Raw genomic sequence first — 21,069 nt, 5'->3', positions numbered from 1 at the left:
TGTAACCAGATGTCCACAGTTGGATCCCTCTGTAACAGTTGTAACTCTTGACGGACGCTTTCCATTTTAGACTGTTTGCCTTCATCTGAGCATCAAATTTGTTTCTTTTTCTTTGGATTTTGTCTGTAGTCACCTGTCTTTTCTTTGTTTGTTCAGCCATCGTAAATTACCGCTTACTCGCAACATTTACAGAAACCGTATTAGTCTATATTACTGTGGTGAATTATTGTATTTACAGGAACTATACATTCTTTTACAACAATTTGTATGTGTTTTATGCTGCGTTTGGAGTAAAGAGAATATAAAAACTGTGATGCGTGAACTGTAAAGAGTTGTAAGAGCAGAAGTTATTTCTGGCCCAAATAAGAGACTTCATTAGTCATATGGTTGTATTTTCTTTAAGAGAAGAATATCTAGTATGTCCAGTCTGCAAATGTAACTTAACGAAAGACAGATTAAGATGCGTATGAATAAATCATAATACAAAGGCTTGGAGAAAGGACAGTCATGTCGTACCGTCTCACTTCTTTCTACTGTTTTACAGGATTATTATAATCTGTTAACGGTACCTATCCTGGGACCCGTGCTGGGACCCAGCTGGAATCAAAAGACCTGAGCACTGACAAACCTCAGGTACAGTCTTATGCTACTTTGATGTGCTCTCTGTCATTAGAAACATCACAATCACGCTTTGATGTCATATAAAATTAGAGATAATCTCATCTAATGTTGATAATCTTGTACAATGTTGAAGTTTGAGCTATATATTGAAACAAGTTTTCAAATTCTGAATCATTGGTGTCAATCTGGTTTTATATGTGGTTTAGCAACAGGCCAACTTTGGTTTGAAACTTGACGTAGGCTAGACTAGTGCCAGAAGCACAAAACTGTTGTTGAAAACTGTATTTCCAAAAATTCCCACTTCCCTTCGGCCTTTACACACTTTTTCTTTTGTTCTTTTCCCTTTTTTCCTACTCATATAGTTCTCAAGATAAATAAATGCTCCACTCTTACATGTGCAAAGTGCATAATTTGAACACATGGCAGATGTTTTAAGTAAATCAAGTCTGGGATTGGATTTTTGTAGTCCTACAGGTAAGTAATTCAGTATTTATAGCTTTACTGTTAGATTAAAAATGATTCATCTGCAGCCTGGGTTACATTTTCCACATTTCTGGTAAACATCTTAAGAAGGCATTGTAGTTTAAATTAAATTGTTCAAACAAAATAAATGTGTTAAATATCATTCATATAATGACGTTTTTACTATTAAACAACTCAGTTCATTCAGTATTTGATATAGCAAAATGATTCAGTGTACAATTAGGGCCAAATGCATGTAAAGCTCACTGAAAGAATGTTTAACAACGCAGTGGTTATGCTATTTCAGCAGAAAAGGGCCGTTATACCTACACATTTATTATGCATTTCCTTTTAATTATAGCTGTTTAAAACTGTTAAGTTCAAATGTTGCTCTATGTTGTGGTTTACATTTTCACCATACTTTTTAATGGCAACCAAATCTACCATATTTTTCCCAATAAAAAGAACTGAACTTTTTTTCAGTGTAGATTTTGAATGTAAACATCCAATAAAAAAAGAAACACATTTTATAGGTACTTGTCTGTACTGTTTGTATTATAATTGTTCAATAAAGTTTATTAAAAAAAACAAAAACAAAGGCTCATCTTATGCCTGGTTGTCCACGATGAATATGACGATGAATATGTTCAAAATCATGTTTACTTCTTAAAACCTGGCAAAAGAAGGAAAACTGTAATTTATACGACAGGCTCAAACTCTGCATGCTTTAAAATAAAAAGCAATACAAAAAAGCCGACAGAGGTCATGAAGAAAACAGATGACAGCATACAAGATAAGGAGGTATTATATATATGTGATAACATATAAGATATAGACACCTCAGATGAGACAGTATTGCAATAAAACAAGGAAAAAAATAAGGTATTACTCAAATTATAAAAATAAATTATATTAATACACCTTGTAAAATATTGACAGACTCCCACACTTAATTTAGAAGATGTAAGACTTGCTGAAGAACCCCACCGTGGGGTCAGGATTTAGCTTGTGGATTCCCTTGTATGAAAGCTCCCAAAACAACTCAGCCATTTATTTTTTTAAACACACGTTCTTATGATCTCAGGAATATGTTTTATCTAAGACAGCTTATCTCATGTTAAACAAGTGTCAAGGTGCTGCTCTGCAATCGTATGTCCTCTGCTGCCTTTGTCCTGAGTCAGAGGAGCATCTGACTACAACAGACAGATTCTTCATTTAAACCCACTTGTTCACTAAATATTAGGACAAAACACAATATAAAACCAACCCAGCATGCCCGGACAAAGCGGTAGCATAAGGTCAATCTCAGGGGATTCATATAATGCAATGCATGTGTAACGATATTTTGTGAAACACTAGTAAACAATGTATTTCTAACGAACACAATGGACTGAAGAACATCTTAAATAATGTAGTGTCTGCTGGTCAAAAACAACACTTCTTCCTTGAATTTACTTTTTTAAATAATGTGAGGTTTTAATGTTGTGCACTTTTCTCTGTTATCTAAAGAGCTCCACCTATTTTTTAAAAAGGAGCTACTTTTGCTGCTACCAGAAACACTTGTAAAGCACCTTCTCCGACAGCCACTTGACCACTTGAGTATCATTTCAACTCATGAATTTGACCCTTCATCCAGTAAATTCACTTCATGTGTCGCCCTCTCCTGCTTCAGACCCATTCCATTTTATTAACCTTGTGGTCTGAGTCGGGGCTGGAAGGAGGTGTAACAAGACATGGCTGCAAGGGAATTGTCTCGCCAGCGTCTTCAACTCCAACCCCAACACAACCCTGTGACACTCCTGCAAGGCGTAACATAGTCGTCCCTGCTGTGAACCCTGACAGCCTTCGTGCCAGAGCTCGGGATGCCATCCTCAGCCCCCCCGCCCTTTTCCGTCTGGCTGAAGCTGTCGCCATTTGTCGAGCTCCTGCCAGTTCGGTGAGAAAACCCAGGCTCTGGGAGGGGAGGCTGTAGACATGAAGGCCGCGGTAAAGTTCTGGAAGCGGCCGGTATCCACCTGGAGGCTCAGGAGGAAGTGATTCAAACTGCACCAACATGAACCGCTCGCCAGCGCGGCCCTGTAAATAGTCTGCAAGAATACAGCTCAGTGAAGCCGTAAAAACATCCACACAGTGAGAAGAGTTAGTGTAGTTTCCTCCAGCCTCCTTCTCCTCCATGTCTCTTTTCCTGTCCATGGGAGTGTTTCTCTCCCAGCTTCGAGCTCCCCACTCTTCAGCCCTGATCCAGGCGGCCTGGGTGAGGACCACCACCACTTTGCCCCCCTGCTTTTGCAGTCGGTTCAGTCTCGAATGCAGCCAGGGAACAGGACCCAGTACGCCCAGCTCTGATTTACTCCACAGGTCTAAAGACACGCTGAAGCCCAGGGCCTGGAGGGACGAGCCCAGGTGACTCATTAGCTCTGGTAAAGCCTGGTCGTCGTCAGGCGGGTACAGCAACACCACGTGACCACCACCAACAGCACCTGAAAAACGACATAGTTTTAATAAGTAATCGTGTTTGCTTTCTTGCAGATAGTGAGGTGAGAAGATTGTTATCATGCTCCTATTTACCCAAGGAGTACAAAGGTACTGCAAAAAATGGTTAGCTGAGCTTTCATGCGTGTCAGAGAGGAGGATGCTGTCCAGGTTACGTGTTGTCTTATACAGTGTCTCCCACCCACTCTATGATGTGCTGGTTTAGCACTTGAACACGTTCAGTGACAGACTCATTCCCCCGAGATGCACCACAGAACGCCACAGGAAGTAATTCCTGCCTGTAGCCAACAAACTCTACAACTCCTCCCTCTGACTGTCTGACACTACACACGTATTCTCAACTGTGCACTGAACACTGTACATAAACTGGATCACAACTTGTGCCATAATCTGACACTGTTGTGCAATAATCTGACATACAGCATTTATACTGTTAATTTAACAATGTTGTGTTGCTGTACTTAACTATTGTTGCAGTTGGACACAGCCAAGCTAGATGTTTTATTGCTAAGATAAGCTAACCAGCTGCTAGCTGTGGCCTTAAATTGAATAGACAGATATTAGGGCTTTATCTACTTTTATATCTAACTCTCTACTAGAAGTTTATTTCCCAACATGTCGAACTATTTGTTTAAGAATATTTATGAAACAGGAGATTTTGGATCCCTGCTGAGAAGAAGGAGCAACAATAGCTGCTAACATTAGCTATCTGAAAAAAGATGCTGACCGTGAATTATGGTAACGCAAACATTTGAATGTGTGTAAACCTCTAGAGTATAAAAATGTAATGTCAAAAGTATGAGAATGCTGAAAACAGTGGTTTCCCTGTATGAAATAGATGTTAGGATTTATTATACCTTTAACATCATCTTCTTTCAACCATCTCCACACGTAGCCTGAAAGAAAAGCAAAAGTACACTATTAAGTCTTTGTTAAGGTTTTATTAATTTTAAAAGGCCTACGAATAAAAAAAACCTACCTTTCAGGATGCCTTGTATAAAATAGGCTCCGAGTATGGCGACACAAATAAGTAGTAATCCGATGAGAAGAGGCAGACTCCATCTCCACCGAGGCCCTGGAAAATAAAAACAGAAAGAACGAAATGCTTCAACAAAACACGCCAAGTTCACACACACTGCTAGTGTTAGAAAATAACAAGGTCACAACTTATCTTTCACATACCTATTAAAAAATGTTTAAGTTGATAAGAGTAAAACATTAAATCTTTAATCTGGTTTTGGACAATAATTAATAGACTTACTTGCAAATGGGCAATGGGGCTCCAAGTATGACTTCATCCCATGGATCTTTAGCTAAGAAATGATTGACAGAGTGAAGGTGAGCACAGTGCATACAGTAGAAAGAGGTGAAACATGTTTTCAAATATATGTGAAAATCATATTATAATATAACAGTACGTCAGAGTAAAGAGGATGATCACCTGAATGCAAAGCTGAGGATGTGATGACACATTGAACTCTCCCATTTTCTGAAAAGTACATCAATAAATACTTTAAATAATGAACAGTGACCAAGAACAAGTTAGTTTAGAAACGGTTTGTCAGTATTTTAAATTTTAATATTAATGAATGCCATTTGAGCAAAGTCTCTATAATGTTGTTTAATGTGAGACAAGATAAGTCTTTATTCCTCATTGATCCCAAGAGGGGAAATCTTGGAAAAATCACAGAGTCTGCCTTATTTCTCTGGTCAAAGTTACATTATTCTATAATCACATGCTTGATTAAGATTTTAGAGCCTTGACTTGAGCAAAATTAAGTTACAATGTAGATCAACAGAAGTAAAAGCACTCCTTGGGCATTGTAAGTGTAGATGTAAGAACATATACTATATTTCTGGATTGTCGTAATGGATGCATAAATGTGTTAAGTAGAAATACCTCAATATTCAAGTCAACCAGGTGAGTAAATCTACTTGGTTACTTTCCAATACTGAAGATGTCACAGCACGCAAAGAAATCAAAGCTGTTCTTTTTACCCAGTGTCCCTTGCGATTTGCCCTCCAGCCTGCATGTTCATGGCTGTGCAGCCTCTGCCTGGAGCCCATCACCTCCTCACACTGGCTTCCTGCTGGGTCTTTCTTGCACAGCCAGACCTCTGCATCCAGCCTGCAGGGGGCAGTCACATTCCAGCTCAGCCCCGTGCCTCCCCACCTCATCCGAGACTCCACCACAGACACGGACACATTACGCTGCATTCTTTCCAGGAAGTCTGAAAAAATAAAGAATACTTTGCTGTAAAACCTTCTCCCACGCATATTTATCCTGCTCTCAGGATAACTCCCATTTACCTTGTTTGTATTTGAAAGGGCAGAACTCCCTTCTGAGTTCCTTTCCCCTCCACCACACCTGAAAACAGAGGGGTTTTAATTATTTTTTAATTACCAAAAGCCGTTTGTAGCTGTCTTTTCCTTGTAAAAATAAAATCGGGAGCTACCTGGAAGCACAGGCAAGGTGCGACAAAGCTCCATGGAATAGCAATTTCAGTCTTGCCTGAGGGCTGCAAAGACTTAAAATTAGTTCAAAAGAAACACACAGACTAAATAGATTTTTGACAATCAGAGCAGCTTTATATGAAGACTTTAGCACTGACTGACCCATGCCAGATCCTCTCCAGATATGTTATTCCAAACCATGTGAAACATGAGCTCATCTTGTGAGGTATTAGTCATGTTTTCCAGCTGAAGGAGGACTTCATTTCTCTTAGGATCAGTCACAGCTCGGAGTCTGGGAGCTGACACAAGACACAACATGAATTATAATCTATGCTAAAATGCTATAAATATGATGACAGATCATATTAATAGCATTTTTTACCGCCACAGTCCTTTACAGTCCACTTTAGGTCCATGGAGCAAACTGAAAGAAAGAGGAAGGAGTCATTGTTCAGAGGAATTAGCAATCAGCAATTCAGCGTGTCTTTGCTCATGTTACAGCACTTGATCTCACCTTCTTTTAAAGGTGGGATCATGATGCTTTGAATGATGTCTGTTCCATCTGAATGCGTGAAGGCGTGGACCACGACAGGACTGCCAAACATTAGGTTGTCTCTGAACAGCAGCTACATTTACAGGAAATAGATTCATGTTAAAAAAATAAAGACATTAACAAAGATGTTTAGGGACGTTCAGAGGACGAAGTATTAATAAAGTGATGTAATGGTAAATTGTGATGAGCATTTATTTTAACAATTTGTTGGCATTTTTGAAACTAAAAGATTAACCCATTAATGACTATCAACTAAATTTAGTATGTTAAGTATGTTATGTTTCTGTTGAAGGTGGAAATATAAAATTTGCTGTGGAAACTATAAATACATGTGGCTACACAAAACAAAATTAAAATTTTTGATTTTGAATATTTATCATGCCTTAATTTTTTTGTACAAAACACAAAAAATTCTCAGAAACAAGTTCAATAATCATTTGTCATGTTAAATATCCAACTTACACTGAATCAATGCATATATTATTGAAATTTAAGTTGTTCTGAATCCAATGATACCAAGCATTTGATTTCACTCCTTGTAGTTTTTGAGATACAGCCATTTCTGTAACATACTATTTTTAGTTGATAGACACAAGGGTAGTCCGTTTTGTTTTGTTTTTTTTACAAAAAAAACACTGGAAATACAGGTTCCTATGATCACATGTTCAAAAACTCTCATGCACTTAAAGACCAGAAAGACTCAAGTAAGAATGAATCCTAAAAAGTATTTTCCAATCAACTTTTAGGAAGAAATGAAGAGAAATGAAACTTCAAAACCAGGCGTTTCCAACAGGGCTTCCATTCACTTTAATGTATTTCAAGGATAAATGCTAATGGCTAATGGGCCCATAGGAATGAATGTAATCTGATTAGCCAAGCCCTTTGAGGTGCCTCAACCACTAGTAAACACATTTACACACATACACATACAAAGACACATGCACACGCAAAATCTCAGACACATGTACACGCACACACACACACTCACACACATTCAGGGGGAGAAAAATCTAAAAACCCGCTACCCCTTGTGACTAACAACTAAAAACAGGTGCTGTGGCCTCATACTTTGACCGATTTGAAAAATTTCAATGGATTTGTTCTTAGCTCAGCTGGCACTTTGAGTGCTGTGAAGGAAATCATAAAATTCCACTGTGGACATTAATGGGTTAATCTTTGCAGAGGTAATTCCTTGAAACCTGTTTGCTTATCACCTTAAGCGTGTGCTGCTGAGACGCTTGGTCGAAACCGGAGTATCGCTGATTAAACTCGAGTGTCTTGCAAAACTCATAGGATCCCGGGGAGCTGTGGCACACTTTAACAGAAGCTGGAACACAAAGAAGTAAAGAAAAAAAATAGTTTACTAGAAGTTATTTTTATAATACCATGTGTGTGTTTGGCTTGAGGTTATGTTTCTGTACCTCTTGGCACAAACTGACCGCTCCCCTCTGCCATTGGACTCGTTTTAAAGGGATAGTCTTCATCGTTGTGGTGACCAGACGCCTCAGAAACCTGCTTTGCATTACTCACTTCTGCAACTTCATGTGCAAAGTGATCGGACCGGTGAGAGGAGAATACATTTTTTAAAAACACATGACTGATTTACAGTCTGCCACACAATGAACTTTGATAAGTATGCAGGAAACAACAGTTTATGGAACTATGTGACAACGATTATTAGCACAAACAAAGACTTCCATTATGTAAGGGTTTATAATGCAATAAGTAAAACTCAACTAAAGCTTAGTCACTTTTGCAAACAACATAAAAGACTCTAAATTTGTGATAAAGCTACCTTGGACTGTGATGATGATTTGCAGGCAGGGTTTACAGTCCTGTGCAGCAGAACAGCAGAGAAACACTTCAAGCTGCACATGTGTAACATTTGTCGTATCGTCTGGATCGGGCGGAGACGCAGCAAAAAGAGACGCTGTGGACAGAGGAGTCTCTGCTTTAGACGGACTAAAGGCCTATTACAGTAAGAGGTTATCGGCATGATATGAGATGCTCTTGTGTTGATCGTGTTGCTACCTGAGCTCACGTGGCAGTCAGTCAAACCCTGAGGAAAGAAAAGTTGTAGATAAGAATTAAATGAATTGAATGATACAGCTCACTGGTAATGAAACACACCGTATGAATACCACAGTAGTGGATTCACCTAATTTAACAAAAATATTGAGAGAAAAAAATCAACAACCCTGCTTATAAATGGAGCAGTGGAGTACGGTGTCATGTTCATAGTAAATAAGTAATGGACATTAAACTCTGATCTCTCCGGTCTCTCTGTGTATTAGTCTCTCTTAGTTCAGCCCTAAAAAAGCCTGCACTAAATCTTGTTATTCTGCATGTATTCATTGTGTAATTTCCCATAAACAACAATAAAGACAGTGAAGGAAAAAGGTGCCTGTATAAGTTAATTTGTACTTGGCTGTTTCATAATAAGGGGCACCTGAGAAATAAGGTGGTTTCACAAATGACCAAATAAAAATACAGAAAACAATAAGGCCTATAATGTAATACGGCGTTATAAACTCACTACAAAGTACATAATATTTAAGTACACAAAGCCTCACTTTATTAGCCACACAGGTAGAGACTACTGTTACTGCTCGTTTAACCTTAGGATACGAAGAAAGCAGACTATCATGGTGATTTGTTACCTCGTCACAGGTGAGTTCAGGTGCTTCCCTCTCAATCATCTCGAGTGCTCTCGCGGACATGACCAGCCAAAAACGCAACAGTAACAGCAGTGGGAGAGAGGCACGTGGAGCCATTTCTTGGAGAGCTCCTGTGCGCCTGGCACGAGGGGCTGTCACGGCTATCATCCGAAACAAAGCCGTTAGCCTCAGGTCCACCTAGCTGAAGCGCCAAACGACAGACAAGAAATACATGTGCCCCATGTCTTCGTTCACACCCGCCAATGTTGTGACGCTCCTGGGATTGTGTTCAGCAAGTCTTCCCCGATGATTGACAGCTCCAGGGGTGGGCGTGGCGCACCGTGGTGAAGTTAGTTTTAAGTTGGATATTCGACAGCCATTGACCACTAATTTTAGAGGCTTAAGTGTTATTCATTTATTTTCAATAAATGTTGTTATAAAGAAGGTTTTTTTTGCCAATATCTTCGATGTCATGTGACCTGATGGCTCAAAATCAATAAGAGAAATGGACTAATAGGACACACTCATTATATTGGATTTTAATGCTTTTTCTATTTTCTAATAAAATAGCTCCCAGGTCATTAATATATTCATATAAAAAAGAAAAAGCAAATAAATCTAATGTAATGAGTTGTGTCTTGATTGTCCAATTTTGTTATTATTTTACTGATTTTGAGCCATTAGGTCACATGACCTCGAAGCTATTGTTAAAATATATCATTACATTAAAAATAATAATAATAATGAATGAATAATGAATAACACTCAATCATTTATAATTTGTGGGCAACGTGTACCCAGTTTGGTTGTATTTTTTAATCCTAAGTTTATACGGGCAAGTCATGGACGTATTGTAAAAACATCAGTTTCGTGTTGGGCTCGGAGTTCAGCTAACCGTCCTCCCTCGACCAACTCTGGGGGAAGCCGAATGAGAAAGCGTCGCTCCAACTTAAAACTAACTTCACCGCGGTCCGCAGCGCCACCTGCTCAGGTGGCATTGGGAAATTTGACTCATGATCAACAAGTTGCTGCTTGGTTTTTTTCCAATTCAACGGAATTTAGATCATAAAGTTAATTTCATCCAGTTTGTACATCATGCAATCCCATCTGATAATGTTCTAGGTAATAACGGTAGAACATCAATGTGCCAACACTTTTTATGGACATACATTTTTCCTACTAGTTTTTAAGCTATTAACTCCAAGAATGAGTCAGTGGTTTAAATGTTTATATATGAAACATATTACTGGATGTTGCAGGGATTTTCCATTAACTAATTAAACACCTTGCACCTGGAATGTTTCAGTTAGACAGCTAAAGTTTAATCATTAACCGTTATCTAAGAAATAGGTCAGTTAAGACCACTGCTTTGGATTAGTTTGTATCCTCTCTTATCTGCTGCATGGCGATTGAACACCTGTGTGAGCTCTGTACCTGGCTGTGGTCAGGTACTGTCAGTTTTTAGGGTAATTTAAATGCAAAATAGTTTCGCATCTTTAAAAGTATTTGGCTGTTTTCATGATAGCCCGGCGAACAAGGGACATGCTTTAAAATTTTGCAGTCAAGCTATTTATTAACTGGCTCATAAAAGCCTTCCTTATGTGACTACAGTGACTCCCAATCGTCCCATATTCTTAAAATGCAAATGATACTGTATTTGCAAAATTAAGACTTTTTTTCAGTCTTATAACTTTCTCGTATTCACCTACCCAAGTTTTATTGTGAGCTTAAATCTTTTATGTTTACACACACTTCCATTTAACCATGTTGGTCAATTCTGTCCCGAGAGATGTGTCCCTCTCTGCTTCTCCTTCTCAGGTTTTCTTATTCTTTTGTTTGTTTAACGCTTTCTTCAAGGTGTTTTTCCTTTTCTGAAATCAGGGTAATCTCTGCTGTTCAGATTGTTTAGTTCCTTGACGCTAATGTGTGACATTGTGCAAAATAAATAAAATTGACTTGACTTGAAAGTACAAATCAAATCAAATCAAACCAAACTTTATTTATATAGCACCTTTCATGCAAAAAGAATGCAACACAAAGTGCTTCACAGAAAATTCAATTAAATACAATTCACTTCCTTATTAATCCTACAGAGCAGGTTCAGCAGTTAGCCTCAGAACGCTGGAGTCTTGTCAGTGTTTGGTCTTTCCACATAATTCATCATAATAAACTGATCTAATAAAAGGAAGATTATAAAATAGGGAGTATGCTGAAAAAAAATGGGTTGTTTGACTTTCATTCCTTGTCAATTCAGTAATAGGCATGTTTTTTAAATGTAAATACATTCTTTATTTTCTGTAGAAATGTTATTATACAAACAGAACATTTTAACACATACACTTTAATTAAAAATTTATTTTTTTTTTCATTAAAGCAGGAAAACAAATCTGTTGAACAGTGACACTGAAGAGGTTTTTTTTTTCCAAAGGGCAGTCAAATGTTTGCTGAATAAAAAATCTTTTATTGTTTCTTAGGAGGTAGTATGTGTGCAAATATTTACTACGGTGGCTGCAGGCAAACACAGTCTGCTATATGAAGGCAATAGTAGTAGACTTGATATTGTTCAAAGTTTAATGAGATAAATATGTAAAACACTTGAACGCACCACCAGGAGGATTAACTGTCAGACAGTCGAGCACCCTTTCGTTCAAGTCATTTCCTCTTTTCACCTGCCGCAGCTTTGGAACATCTCCGTTAAGAAAATCCTATATGCAAATTTCTTTGCTGTAAACAGTCGTCCCACAGTCACAGTTTGTCACGTGTGCTCACAACACTTCCAAACACTAAACACACTCATGAAGATCATGAGAGCAAATTTGCAAACAGATTTTCATAGCAGAAGCATATGTAGAGATAAAGACAGGTGTTCGCTGTGGCTTCTGTCACTGAAGAGCTTCTGTTCGAGGCTAAATGCTGGAGATAGGACAGAGTATTTCTCTTCTGAAAATGCAAAACAAGGCAGGGAATTTTTGACTTAAAAACCTTAAGTAAGTAGGTCCTGAGGTTCTCACAATGTTACACTAGCTCCTGCGTCTCATGGATGTATCATGTTTCAAGAAGAACAAAAGTCTGTCCCCGTCAGACACATGAAACTCGAGATTAAAGTGTCTCTGCTCTCCATGGTGACCCGTGCAGAGGCTCGTGCTCTTGTACAGTCTCGGGCTCTGCCATGTGTGCTGCCAGCGGCAACTTGAGCCTGCTCTGTGTCTTATTTGACTTTGTTTTCAGTGATGATGTGACACTCTGCATTTTTTTCTTTCCTGCAGTCTGAGGAAGCAGTGTCCGTAGTCTTTGGGCTAGCCGCCGCGCTAGCCATATTGACAGCACTTTAGAGAGGAGTCGGGGCCAGCAGTGCCACCTGAATTGACCAGTTTTTGTCTGTCTTCTCATCCCTCCCAGCTCCTGTATTAAACCCCTAAAATCCTGCGGTAAACAGTACCGAGGGACTCCTCTGAAAGCCTTTGGGATGTCCCTGCTGTGGCAAAGTCCCTCGAAGTAGACAAGGGCCACTCCTTGACCTTTGCACCCCTGCAGAGCCCCCTCTAAGCAGGCCAGAGCAGCTGTAAACACTGGAGCTATCACTGTAGAGGGCTCCCTCTGGGAGTAGCAGTCAGTATCATCACATAATTCAAGACAACCTTTTTTTCGAGAAGTTTTCTCTTCTTTGCATTTTCCCAGTCTTACTCCATTATGTTTCAAATCCTCCCCCACCTCTACCTTCATTTTCTCTCCCTTTTTTCCATCAGTCTTTCCCATGTTTGTTCTCTCCTCCCTCCACGTCTCATAGGTCTTCTGTGCTCCAGAGCTCCAAATAATCAGCATTTTTCCTTGAGCCTTGCGCACTGCCTCCCACTGCCCGTACAGCCAGGGAAGAGGACCCAGATCTGCGACTCCAGCGTGTGTTTGAGAGCTTTGGGCCCACAAAGCCATGTTGACTGTGGCACTCAGTTCCCCTTGCAGCATTGAGGCTAATGCACACACAGCAGAGACATGGGCTGACTGCTCGGATGAGCACACCAGTAACACCGGCTTCTGGATGCAGAACCAACCTGGAAAAATGGGAACGACAGAGGAGAAAAAAGAGGATTGAATTTATACTGTTCCTTTAAGTTTGTATAGCACATGGGGCATCAGAACACCAACCACACAAATCAATTAAAATCTAAAGATGGAGACGTGCAATGATTATTCAGATTAAATGAAACACTGCCTCCAACCACTACGTAATGTACTAACCTGCAGCTCCGCTCTTGGTAAGACGGTGGATAAAAATTCCCAGTAATGCAACAACAATCACGAATATCAAAGCCGCCACAGCATACATGCCTCGTCTGTTGTGCGTGTCTGCAGAAACACAGAAAAAGCAGTGCATCTATTTACTTCATAATAGTTGTGCGTGCATCCTTGCATCCATTTATGAACTGATACTTCATGTGTTTAAGCTTGTGTGTGTGTTAACTCACAGTCCGGGCACAGAATTCTTCTACCAAAAAGAGCCGGATCAGACTGCCAAACCTGCAGAAAAGTCAATTAAAATTTGAGATGAAAAAAAAAAAAGGAAACACACCATATCCGGAAACACCTTTTCTAAGTCAGTTAACTTTACCTGCACGCACGGCTTCTCAGCAAGACAGTCAAGAGGCACATTCATACGTGCTTCAGTAGCATTCGCTTCCTGTAAAAAAGGATCAAGAAGAAATTCCTATATTTACTAATATATTCAACTTTTTATTCTTTCTTAAGCTCTCTCACAAACACACACATATGCTTACTATTGTTGCAAAGTGGACCTGGCCCGTTGGTGTACATCCCCTCTCATTTAGGACACAGAATTGAGCTGAGAATTTTGCTTGAACAGAAGAAGTGAAATACAGAAGCACGCTCTGCCTGCCCGGTCCAATCTTCACCCCCCATGAAGACTTATCTGTGTAGGACAAGAAAAGAGGGAGTAAAGGGAGTGAAAACGTAAAAATAAATTGAGATTGACCACAGCTGTAAGTAAAATAAACTCTCTTTAATCTGCTTGACTTACCAGACTGGAATGGGCACGAGATATTATGGCTGCCTTGTAGAGAAAACTGCAAAAAAAGAAACAAAAATATAGGGCTCAGCAACATATCTGACATATTTCAATACACTCATAGATGGCAAAGTCTCACCTGCACACACATCTGAGGGTGTTTGTCCACAGCAGATGTGTTATATCTCTGTTGACAAGACAAAACGCGTGTTTGAGGGGGCCTTTTTCAGTTTTAAATCACAAATACAGCGAGCAGTCCTGCAAAACTTACCAGGTTCCCATTCTCTGTCTCCTCCAGTGTGACGTTGAGTACAGGTGTGCAGAGGTGTTCATGCTGCCTCCAGCAGAGGGAGGCAGAGACCTTCAGGTCGCTGGCAGGACACTCTGAGCTCCACGTAAGGAGAGACTTGAATGGTGTAACTTTAGAGGACAGCCAAACATCACGGACGTCTGTAGAGGCAACGTGGACGCAGATTTTTAGGATTATATGAGAACTTCTTTCCCTTCATGAATTCAGGTAAACCAGTCAGATTTGAATACAAAAACATAAAATAAATAATAATATATGTCGTACAATTATAGGAATAGTTGGACAATTTGGCATATATCCTTATTCACTTATAAATTAGGTAAGAAGATTGATGTATTTCCCATATTTGCTCTTAAAACATGAACCAGACAGGTGATCGTTAGTTTAGCTTAGCATGACAACCAAAAAAACATTTAGCCTGGCAATCCTTGACATTTCTTTACGAGGGGTTATGTGCTGGAACTATGTCTTGGTCGGGAACAGCAACTTCCAGGAGTGTCTACTGGTTCCCCAGCAAGATCACAATTTCTACAAGACTCCAGAAAGCGACTACTCCTGGCCGTGAAACAGTCCAGTAAAAAAACTCCCGTAAACCTTAACTTTACATTTTTACACTGCGGTTTTTGTTCAGATTAAACAAACAAGATATGATGCATTCATCATAGATATTGTTTCCTTTTGACAAAGCCATGCTAACAGTTTCCTGTTGTTTCCAGTCTTTGTACTAAGCTAACTTAACTGACACTTTGCTGTAGCCTTATATTTACCATACATGGTATTGGTATTGATTTAGTACCTTCCGAAGAAATTGATTGTTTCCCAAAATATCCAAATGTCCCTGACAGCAGTAAATACTTGTATTTGAAAATCCCAGCACATTATCTTTCCCTCCATTTCTTTTGTAATGTTTCTAGCCAAAGGGAAGAGAAAAGGTTCCAGTAAAAACAGGGTTGTCTTGTGCAGCTACAGACATTTTGTTCAGATGTGACTTTTCAGTAATCACCAAATGTTCCCTTCTTTTGCACATTTTACAATCTTAACACAATCTTAACACACGTTAAACCAAAACTATCCGCATGGCTCCACTTACTGACATCCTTTATAATTCTATTGAGCTGACACTTTTAAAAATAGCAATCATGAAATATGGGTTTGCAGATTTTGGGATTTCTCAGTAAATAAATGCGAAGGCGCTGAAACAGGAGTGAGTCTGTGCCTGTAGTTGATTCAAATTTGACCTCATCTAACATCTTTAGATCCCTATGCCTTTTTGAAAAAGAAGCAGAGGTGAAAAAGAACAGTCTGTGTACTACTTTATAGTTAAACAGCATATAAGATTTCTGCTTTTGCGTTTTGGTCAGTTGTGCAGCTTTAAAGGATTAAAACAAAACGATTTTTAGGTTTTAGGTTGACGTTGTGCTGACTTCCAGTGGTTCCTGTTATGCCTGAAAAGGTGAACGCCCTTCAACACAACATAAGGAGATGTGGCCAGTCTGCAGGAATGGACTAACATCAAGCACTGCAGAGTTCAACATTAGATTAGCTATACGTTTAGATTACTCTGATTATGTCAAAAAGGGACACAAAGAGAAGCGACATAAGTTCATGTTTATAAACGAATTAAAAACTGCAAGACAAACCGTGCGAGTAAAAGGAAACACCCTTGTTTTGTATTTCTGAATCATAGCACAGGATATCTCACTTGTCAATAACAGTAATTAATCTTAAAAATATGTTTTTATTTCCTTTTGACACTGACATGAATCACATGTCACACTCACCTGCGAGGCTTTTACCCTGAAAAGGGCATTTAGGGTGTCGCAGAGCATCTTCATGGGTGTAAAATACCTGTCAATGCAGAGAAGACATGCACAGGTGTGATTCAACTAAACTTATATCAAATGTAACTAAACATTTCTCAGAGTTAGATTACCTGCACACAGACACAGGGCAGCAGGTAAGGGAGGTTAAGAAGAGCTGATCGAGACTGAGATGGATCAATCTAAAAACAACAACAACAACAAATAATTACATTTCAGAAAAAAACTACCTTATTTGCTTTCTATAGTATGTATTAAAAGGGCATATATGAGGATAAATGTGCAAGTCATACTCACAGTAATTTTGGGCGAATCCCCACCGATGCACCCGTGTGCATTTTTTAAGTAGCACCATCTGGCGTAGACTTTGTGTTGGGACTCCACAGTGACCGTGACAGATTTAGACGACTGGTTTACAGACAAATCAAACTCTGGTTTGGGATCTAAGTCACACACAGACACAGATAAAATATGATCGCTATCACCTGACAGGTCAAAAAACAAGACTAGGTCAAAACCTAGTATGTGGCTGACTGCATCACGTCAATGTGCGCTTTTGTGGGCAATGTGTTACAAGGGCTGTCCTTATGAGGCCGATGACAACGTGTTTGATAGCAGGTGCGCGCTGCGGACGTAGGTGACGACAAAGTATTCAAACCCATATAGACAGAGAGTCTCTACAGTGGAGATCCAATATGCTTCATGATCCGCCATTGCGATGTCGCAACTCTCCCTCTCTTCGGCTGAGAAAGTACTCAGTTAATCAGTCAGTCACATAATCAGCAACTGACAATAAGTAAGGCAGAATGCATGCAATTCTTCATCCTCAGATGATTTATTGCTATCAGTTTTATTTCAGGGTTAAAAATGGCGTTTTAACATATAAACATGCTCTGCTTGAAATAATAAATTATGTCTGATGTGTTTTTTTTGTGCAAAATACGTTTTAATTACCTTGTAAAAATCCTCCCAACGCATCTCCCCCTTCTCCCTTATTAAAATTCCTGAATCTGCTTAGTCCCCGCCAACTACGTGCTACATTTCTCCATCCATCCATTATCAATACCGCTTATCCTGTTCAGGGTCGCGGGGGCTGGAGCCTATCCCAGCTGCCATTGGGCGAAGGGCGGGGTACACCTTGGACTGGTCGCCAGTCAATCACAGGGCCGAAACATAGAGACAGACAACCTTTCACACTCACACCCACACCTATGGGCAATTTAGAGTCACCAATTAACCTTACAAGCATGTCTTTGGACTGTGGGAGGAAGCCGGAGACCCTGGAGGGAACCCACGCATGCACGAGGAGAACATGCGTGCTCCGCACAGAAGGCCCACCACCGTGCAGCCCCCGTGCTACATTGCTCCTTTCGTAAAATTACAGCTGAAAAAAAACACGTCTCTGCCATCGTTTAGTGGCAACTTGTTGAAACTTAGCTAGCTTGAAATGTAGTAATTAGTAGTAGTAACGATAATGTTAGTAGTCAGTACTGAGTTTGCAAAAATTACAATGACGGTTACAGCTGGCCGTTTGGATCTTTGCTCCAGGTACGGATCTATTTTATTGGTGCAACTGGCAACTACTGTTATAGAGTTGTGTTTTTGTTATTATCATTGGTGTCACAAAAGGTATCAGGAAGGGTAAAAAGGTATCAAAACATGGCAGAATATCTCTTCACAAATTCTGTTTATCCCCAAATAAAGTTGAGACACTTAATATAATCTATATCATAATATAAACAATAATATATTACAAGAAGCGTTGAGCAATTTTGGGGGATTGCTGTGTTGCCCAACACCTTTGTAAGACTACACTCATGGTCTTAGAAAAGTATGAATGCATGAAAAAAAGCCAATTTTAGCAGAAAGGAAAAAATCAGTTACCTGGCATTGTGCAGTTAACGATGCAACTCATCGATGTTGAGTTGTAAGACACAGAGACAAGATCTGCTGCTTTAGCATAAATACAATCATGCACCTTTTCCCACTGAAAAACAGGAAAAAATGGACACCTGACTCTAGGTCTGGACCATCATGTACTTGAACATTATACATACAGAGTTCATTGTAGGTGCAAGGCTAACCTTTGACTTATTTTTCACTTGTTTCCTTCCTTTCCCTCTTTGCCAAATTATCGCTTTAGATGGTTCGATAAATACAATCGAGGTCTTACGTGAGCCTGAAAGATACAGTACATTAAAGTTTTATCAGACATCCAACAATGACAGCTTTAGAGATAACGAATATGTGTGATCAAAAAAACTGACTGTGTAGGTTTATTTTGTTTTTTTTCATCCATACCATTAGCCTTCCTCCAAACATGGACAGTGACACATTCAGAGAACACCCCTCCAGACTCGTTGGGTGGAACAGTCAGTTTCACAGGGCAGTCTCTATCAACGTAATCTGTCCAGAGAGATGAGAGCATTAGTGCAGCACATGTAGCCCACATGTAGTCACTGACATGGAGCTAGGCAAGGCAAGTTTATTTATAGAGCACCATTTAAACATCAAGCAATTCAAAGTGCCTTACACAGTTAAAAACAGAGCATTAACAACATTAAATGAAATGTGACACAAAGCAAAAGAAAAACAAAATATATTAAAATATAAATTCAGGTCCTGTCAGAACACAACAACAGTATATGCTTCCCCAAGGACGCTTTCTAACACGCAAGTATTAGAAACACCCTTTTTAAGTTCTCCAAACCCTAAAAATGCGTACCTTTTCTCCTGTAAGGGTTCCAAACAAACCCTTGGAGTCGTTACAATGACACATATTTAAAAAAAAAAAAAAAGTAGTTTGTTGTTTAATTTTGGTTTTAATTCAATTTAAATCTACCCTTTTCTTTCTAAATCGCTGAATGCAAACAATTACTTTGCTTAGGCCTAAGGTCTCTTCTCTTGCATTATAACTCGTGAGTTATAATTTTCCTTAGGGCTTCGTATGTGATGAGGAAACTCTATTTAAATTAGAGGACTTACCATTTTGATTTTCCGTCTAAATAAAAGACAAGGGAAAGGGTTTAGGATAAATCAAACAATTCCAAAACAGTATGTGGCCATTTATTGGCAATGTATTTATAGTTTGGCATCAGTTTATTGTAATAAATATGCCTTATGTTAATAGCCTACTAACAAAGACTTTTCCCCAATTAATACTACACTTTAACATTTCTTTTATACACATTGTAGGCACGTTGTCTTAAACTCACCTGGCATGTTGTACATTCCAGCAGAGGTGGAGACACTACGACGGCAATAAATGCCACCGCGGTAATAAAATCCCTAATAAACATTGAAATGAGAAAATAATCGCATACTTAAAAGTCTGTATTTCGTGTCCCAGAGAAGACAGTTTTTTTATCGGTCCGTGACGCTTATTTCTTCTGGCAAGAGCGAAAGCAAGAGCGAAATATCCTCTGAGGAAACGACAGACGCTCTGCATGAGACCTAGCTTGGTAAGGCTTCAGCTTCCAAGTAACGTGCTTATTTCTCGAAGGTCTCAGTTTCAGCTTGACTGATTAATCACGTGGGCGTCTTTAGAAAAAACAACAACTTTTTTACACTTAAAATAGGAACAACCTCCGCTCCGCCTTCCATTCTGTCTCTCAGCACGAAGAGAAAGGACAGGACCGACAATTAGTGTTGTGACATTCGCGAACGATCCGATTCTTTTGAACGGCTCTTTGATGCGAACGACGGGAACCGAGTCGTACTGAGAGCCGTTGTTTTTATAGGTGCCCAAATGTCGCTGCCCGCCCCAGAACCAAATTACCACAGACAGCTTTTTTCAACTGCAACTCTATTCTAGGTCACATGCAGCGGATTCATGTCGGCACAAACACAGTGCCGACGGTTAGCAACATCATAACCCTCCGCCAAATTTGATGTTTTTTTCCTTTGACATCTCTGTAGTCATACAGAGTTGTATCATAATTCAATATGCGTGTGTTGACACGGGAGAATATAGTGCAGGCACGTTCGCGAGTCTGACCACTCTCTCACCTCGGCTCTTATGGCGCCGTTGCTTTCCGAGAGACGAACAGAGCCATAAGATCCGGCTCCCTTCAAAGAGCCGGACTTCCCAAGACTACTGACAACAGATTCAAAGAGCTCTTCTTTTTTTAACCCTTCTGACTTCAGTGTTGACGCCCAGTCAAATAGAAAGTAACACTCCCACAGGAGTGTGTACTGCCCGAAAGACTAGAGGGCTTGCTAGTAAATATGCTGTTTAATTAGATAACACCACCACCAGATAATGTTCTGCTGCCAGGATGTGATGTCTTTCTTCTTCACAATCACAAAGACGAGAAATGATGCCAACTGCAGCCCCCCTTCATCCATATTTACAACTCAGTCCTCTATGAAGTTTCCATGTTCTCAGCTTTGAATCAAAAGTAGATTTCAACTGAAAAGAGGAATGAGGTAAAGTGGCAATGTAGGTAAAAAGCTGCCAGAGACTTATCCTCACAAACTGACTTTTGTTTTCTCTGTTTGTAATTACTTTAGCTCACTTTGTGAAGCTCTGTCTGTCCAAGGTGGCTGCAATGGTGGTGCAGTGGTTAGCGCAGTTGCCTCTCAGCTAGAAGGTTCTTGGTTTATTGAGTGTGCAAGTTCTCACCGTGCATGCCTGGGTTCCCTCCAGGTACTCTGGCTTCCTCCAACACCCAAAGACA

At 39.7% G+C, this 21,069-nt stretch overlaps 2 protein-coding genes across 2 annotated transcripts; both read right to left on the bottom strand.

Moving 5' to 3' along the window:
* Nucleotides 1-1,332: 1,332 nt before the first annotated feature.
* Nucleotides 1,333-9,487, bottom strand: LOC138589873 (interleukin-17 receptor C). The gene is made up of 16 exons (XM_069660346.1): nucleotides 9,244-9,487; nucleotides 8,615-8,642; nucleotides 8,379-8,513; nucleotides 8,005-8,121; nucleotides 7,798-7,910; nucleotides 6,545-6,656; nucleotides 6,413-6,454; nucleotides 6,193-6,329; nucleotides 6,033-6,095; nucleotides 5,887-5,944; nucleotides 5,575-5,807; nucleotides 5,018-5,065; nucleotides 4,838-4,889; nucleotides 4,556-4,651; nucleotides 4,434-4,472; nucleotides 1,333-3,563 (listed from the first exon to the last, which is right to left on the bottom strand). Exons 1-16 carry the CDS (start codon nucleotides 9,406-9,408, stop codon nucleotides 2,752-2,754), a joined length of 2,250 nt encoding a protein of 749 aa, XP_069516447.1. The 5' UTR covers nucleotides 9,409-9,487; the 3' UTR covers nucleotides 1,333-2,751.
* Nucleotides 9,488-11,294: 1,807 nt separating this feature from the next.
* LOC138589186 (interleukin-17 receptor C) lies at nucleotides 11,295-20,015 on the bottom strand. Its single transcript, XM_069659377.1, has 16 exons — nucleotides 19,606-20,015; nucleotides 19,376-19,391; nucleotides 18,692-18,796; nucleotides 18,475-18,569; nucleotides 18,275-18,377; nucleotides 16,688-16,833; nucleotides 16,504-16,572; nucleotides 16,352-16,418; nucleotides 14,532-14,710; nucleotides 14,400-14,447; nucleotides 14,273-14,318; nucleotides 14,013-14,164; nucleotides 13,847-13,915; nucleotides 13,704-13,755; nucleotides 13,477-13,584; nucleotides 11,295-13,289 (listed from the first exon to the last, which is right to left on the bottom strand). The coding sequence occupies exons 1-16, from the start codon at nucleotides 19,687-19,689 to the stop codon at nucleotides 12,340-12,342; spliced, it is 2,289 nt and encodes a 762-aa protein (XP_069515478.1). The 5' UTR covers nucleotides 19,690-20,015; the 3' UTR covers nucleotides 11,295-12,339.
* Nucleotides 20,016-21,069: the final 1,054 nt, after the last annotated feature.

The sequence above is a fragment of the Semicossyphus pulcher genome, unplaced genomic scaffold, assembly GCF_022749685.1.
Source record: "Semicossyphus pulcher isolate SPU_LCO1_2020_fin unplaced genomic scaffold, fSemPul1.0.p SCAF_13, whole genome shotgun sequence".
Taxonomy (NCBI): Eukaryota; Metazoa; Chordata; class Actinopteri; order Labriformes; family Labridae; genus Semicossyphus; species Semicossyphus pulcher.
Note: the sequence above shows the minus strand (reverse complement) of the source record. Positions and strands in the feature narration are given on the sequence as shown.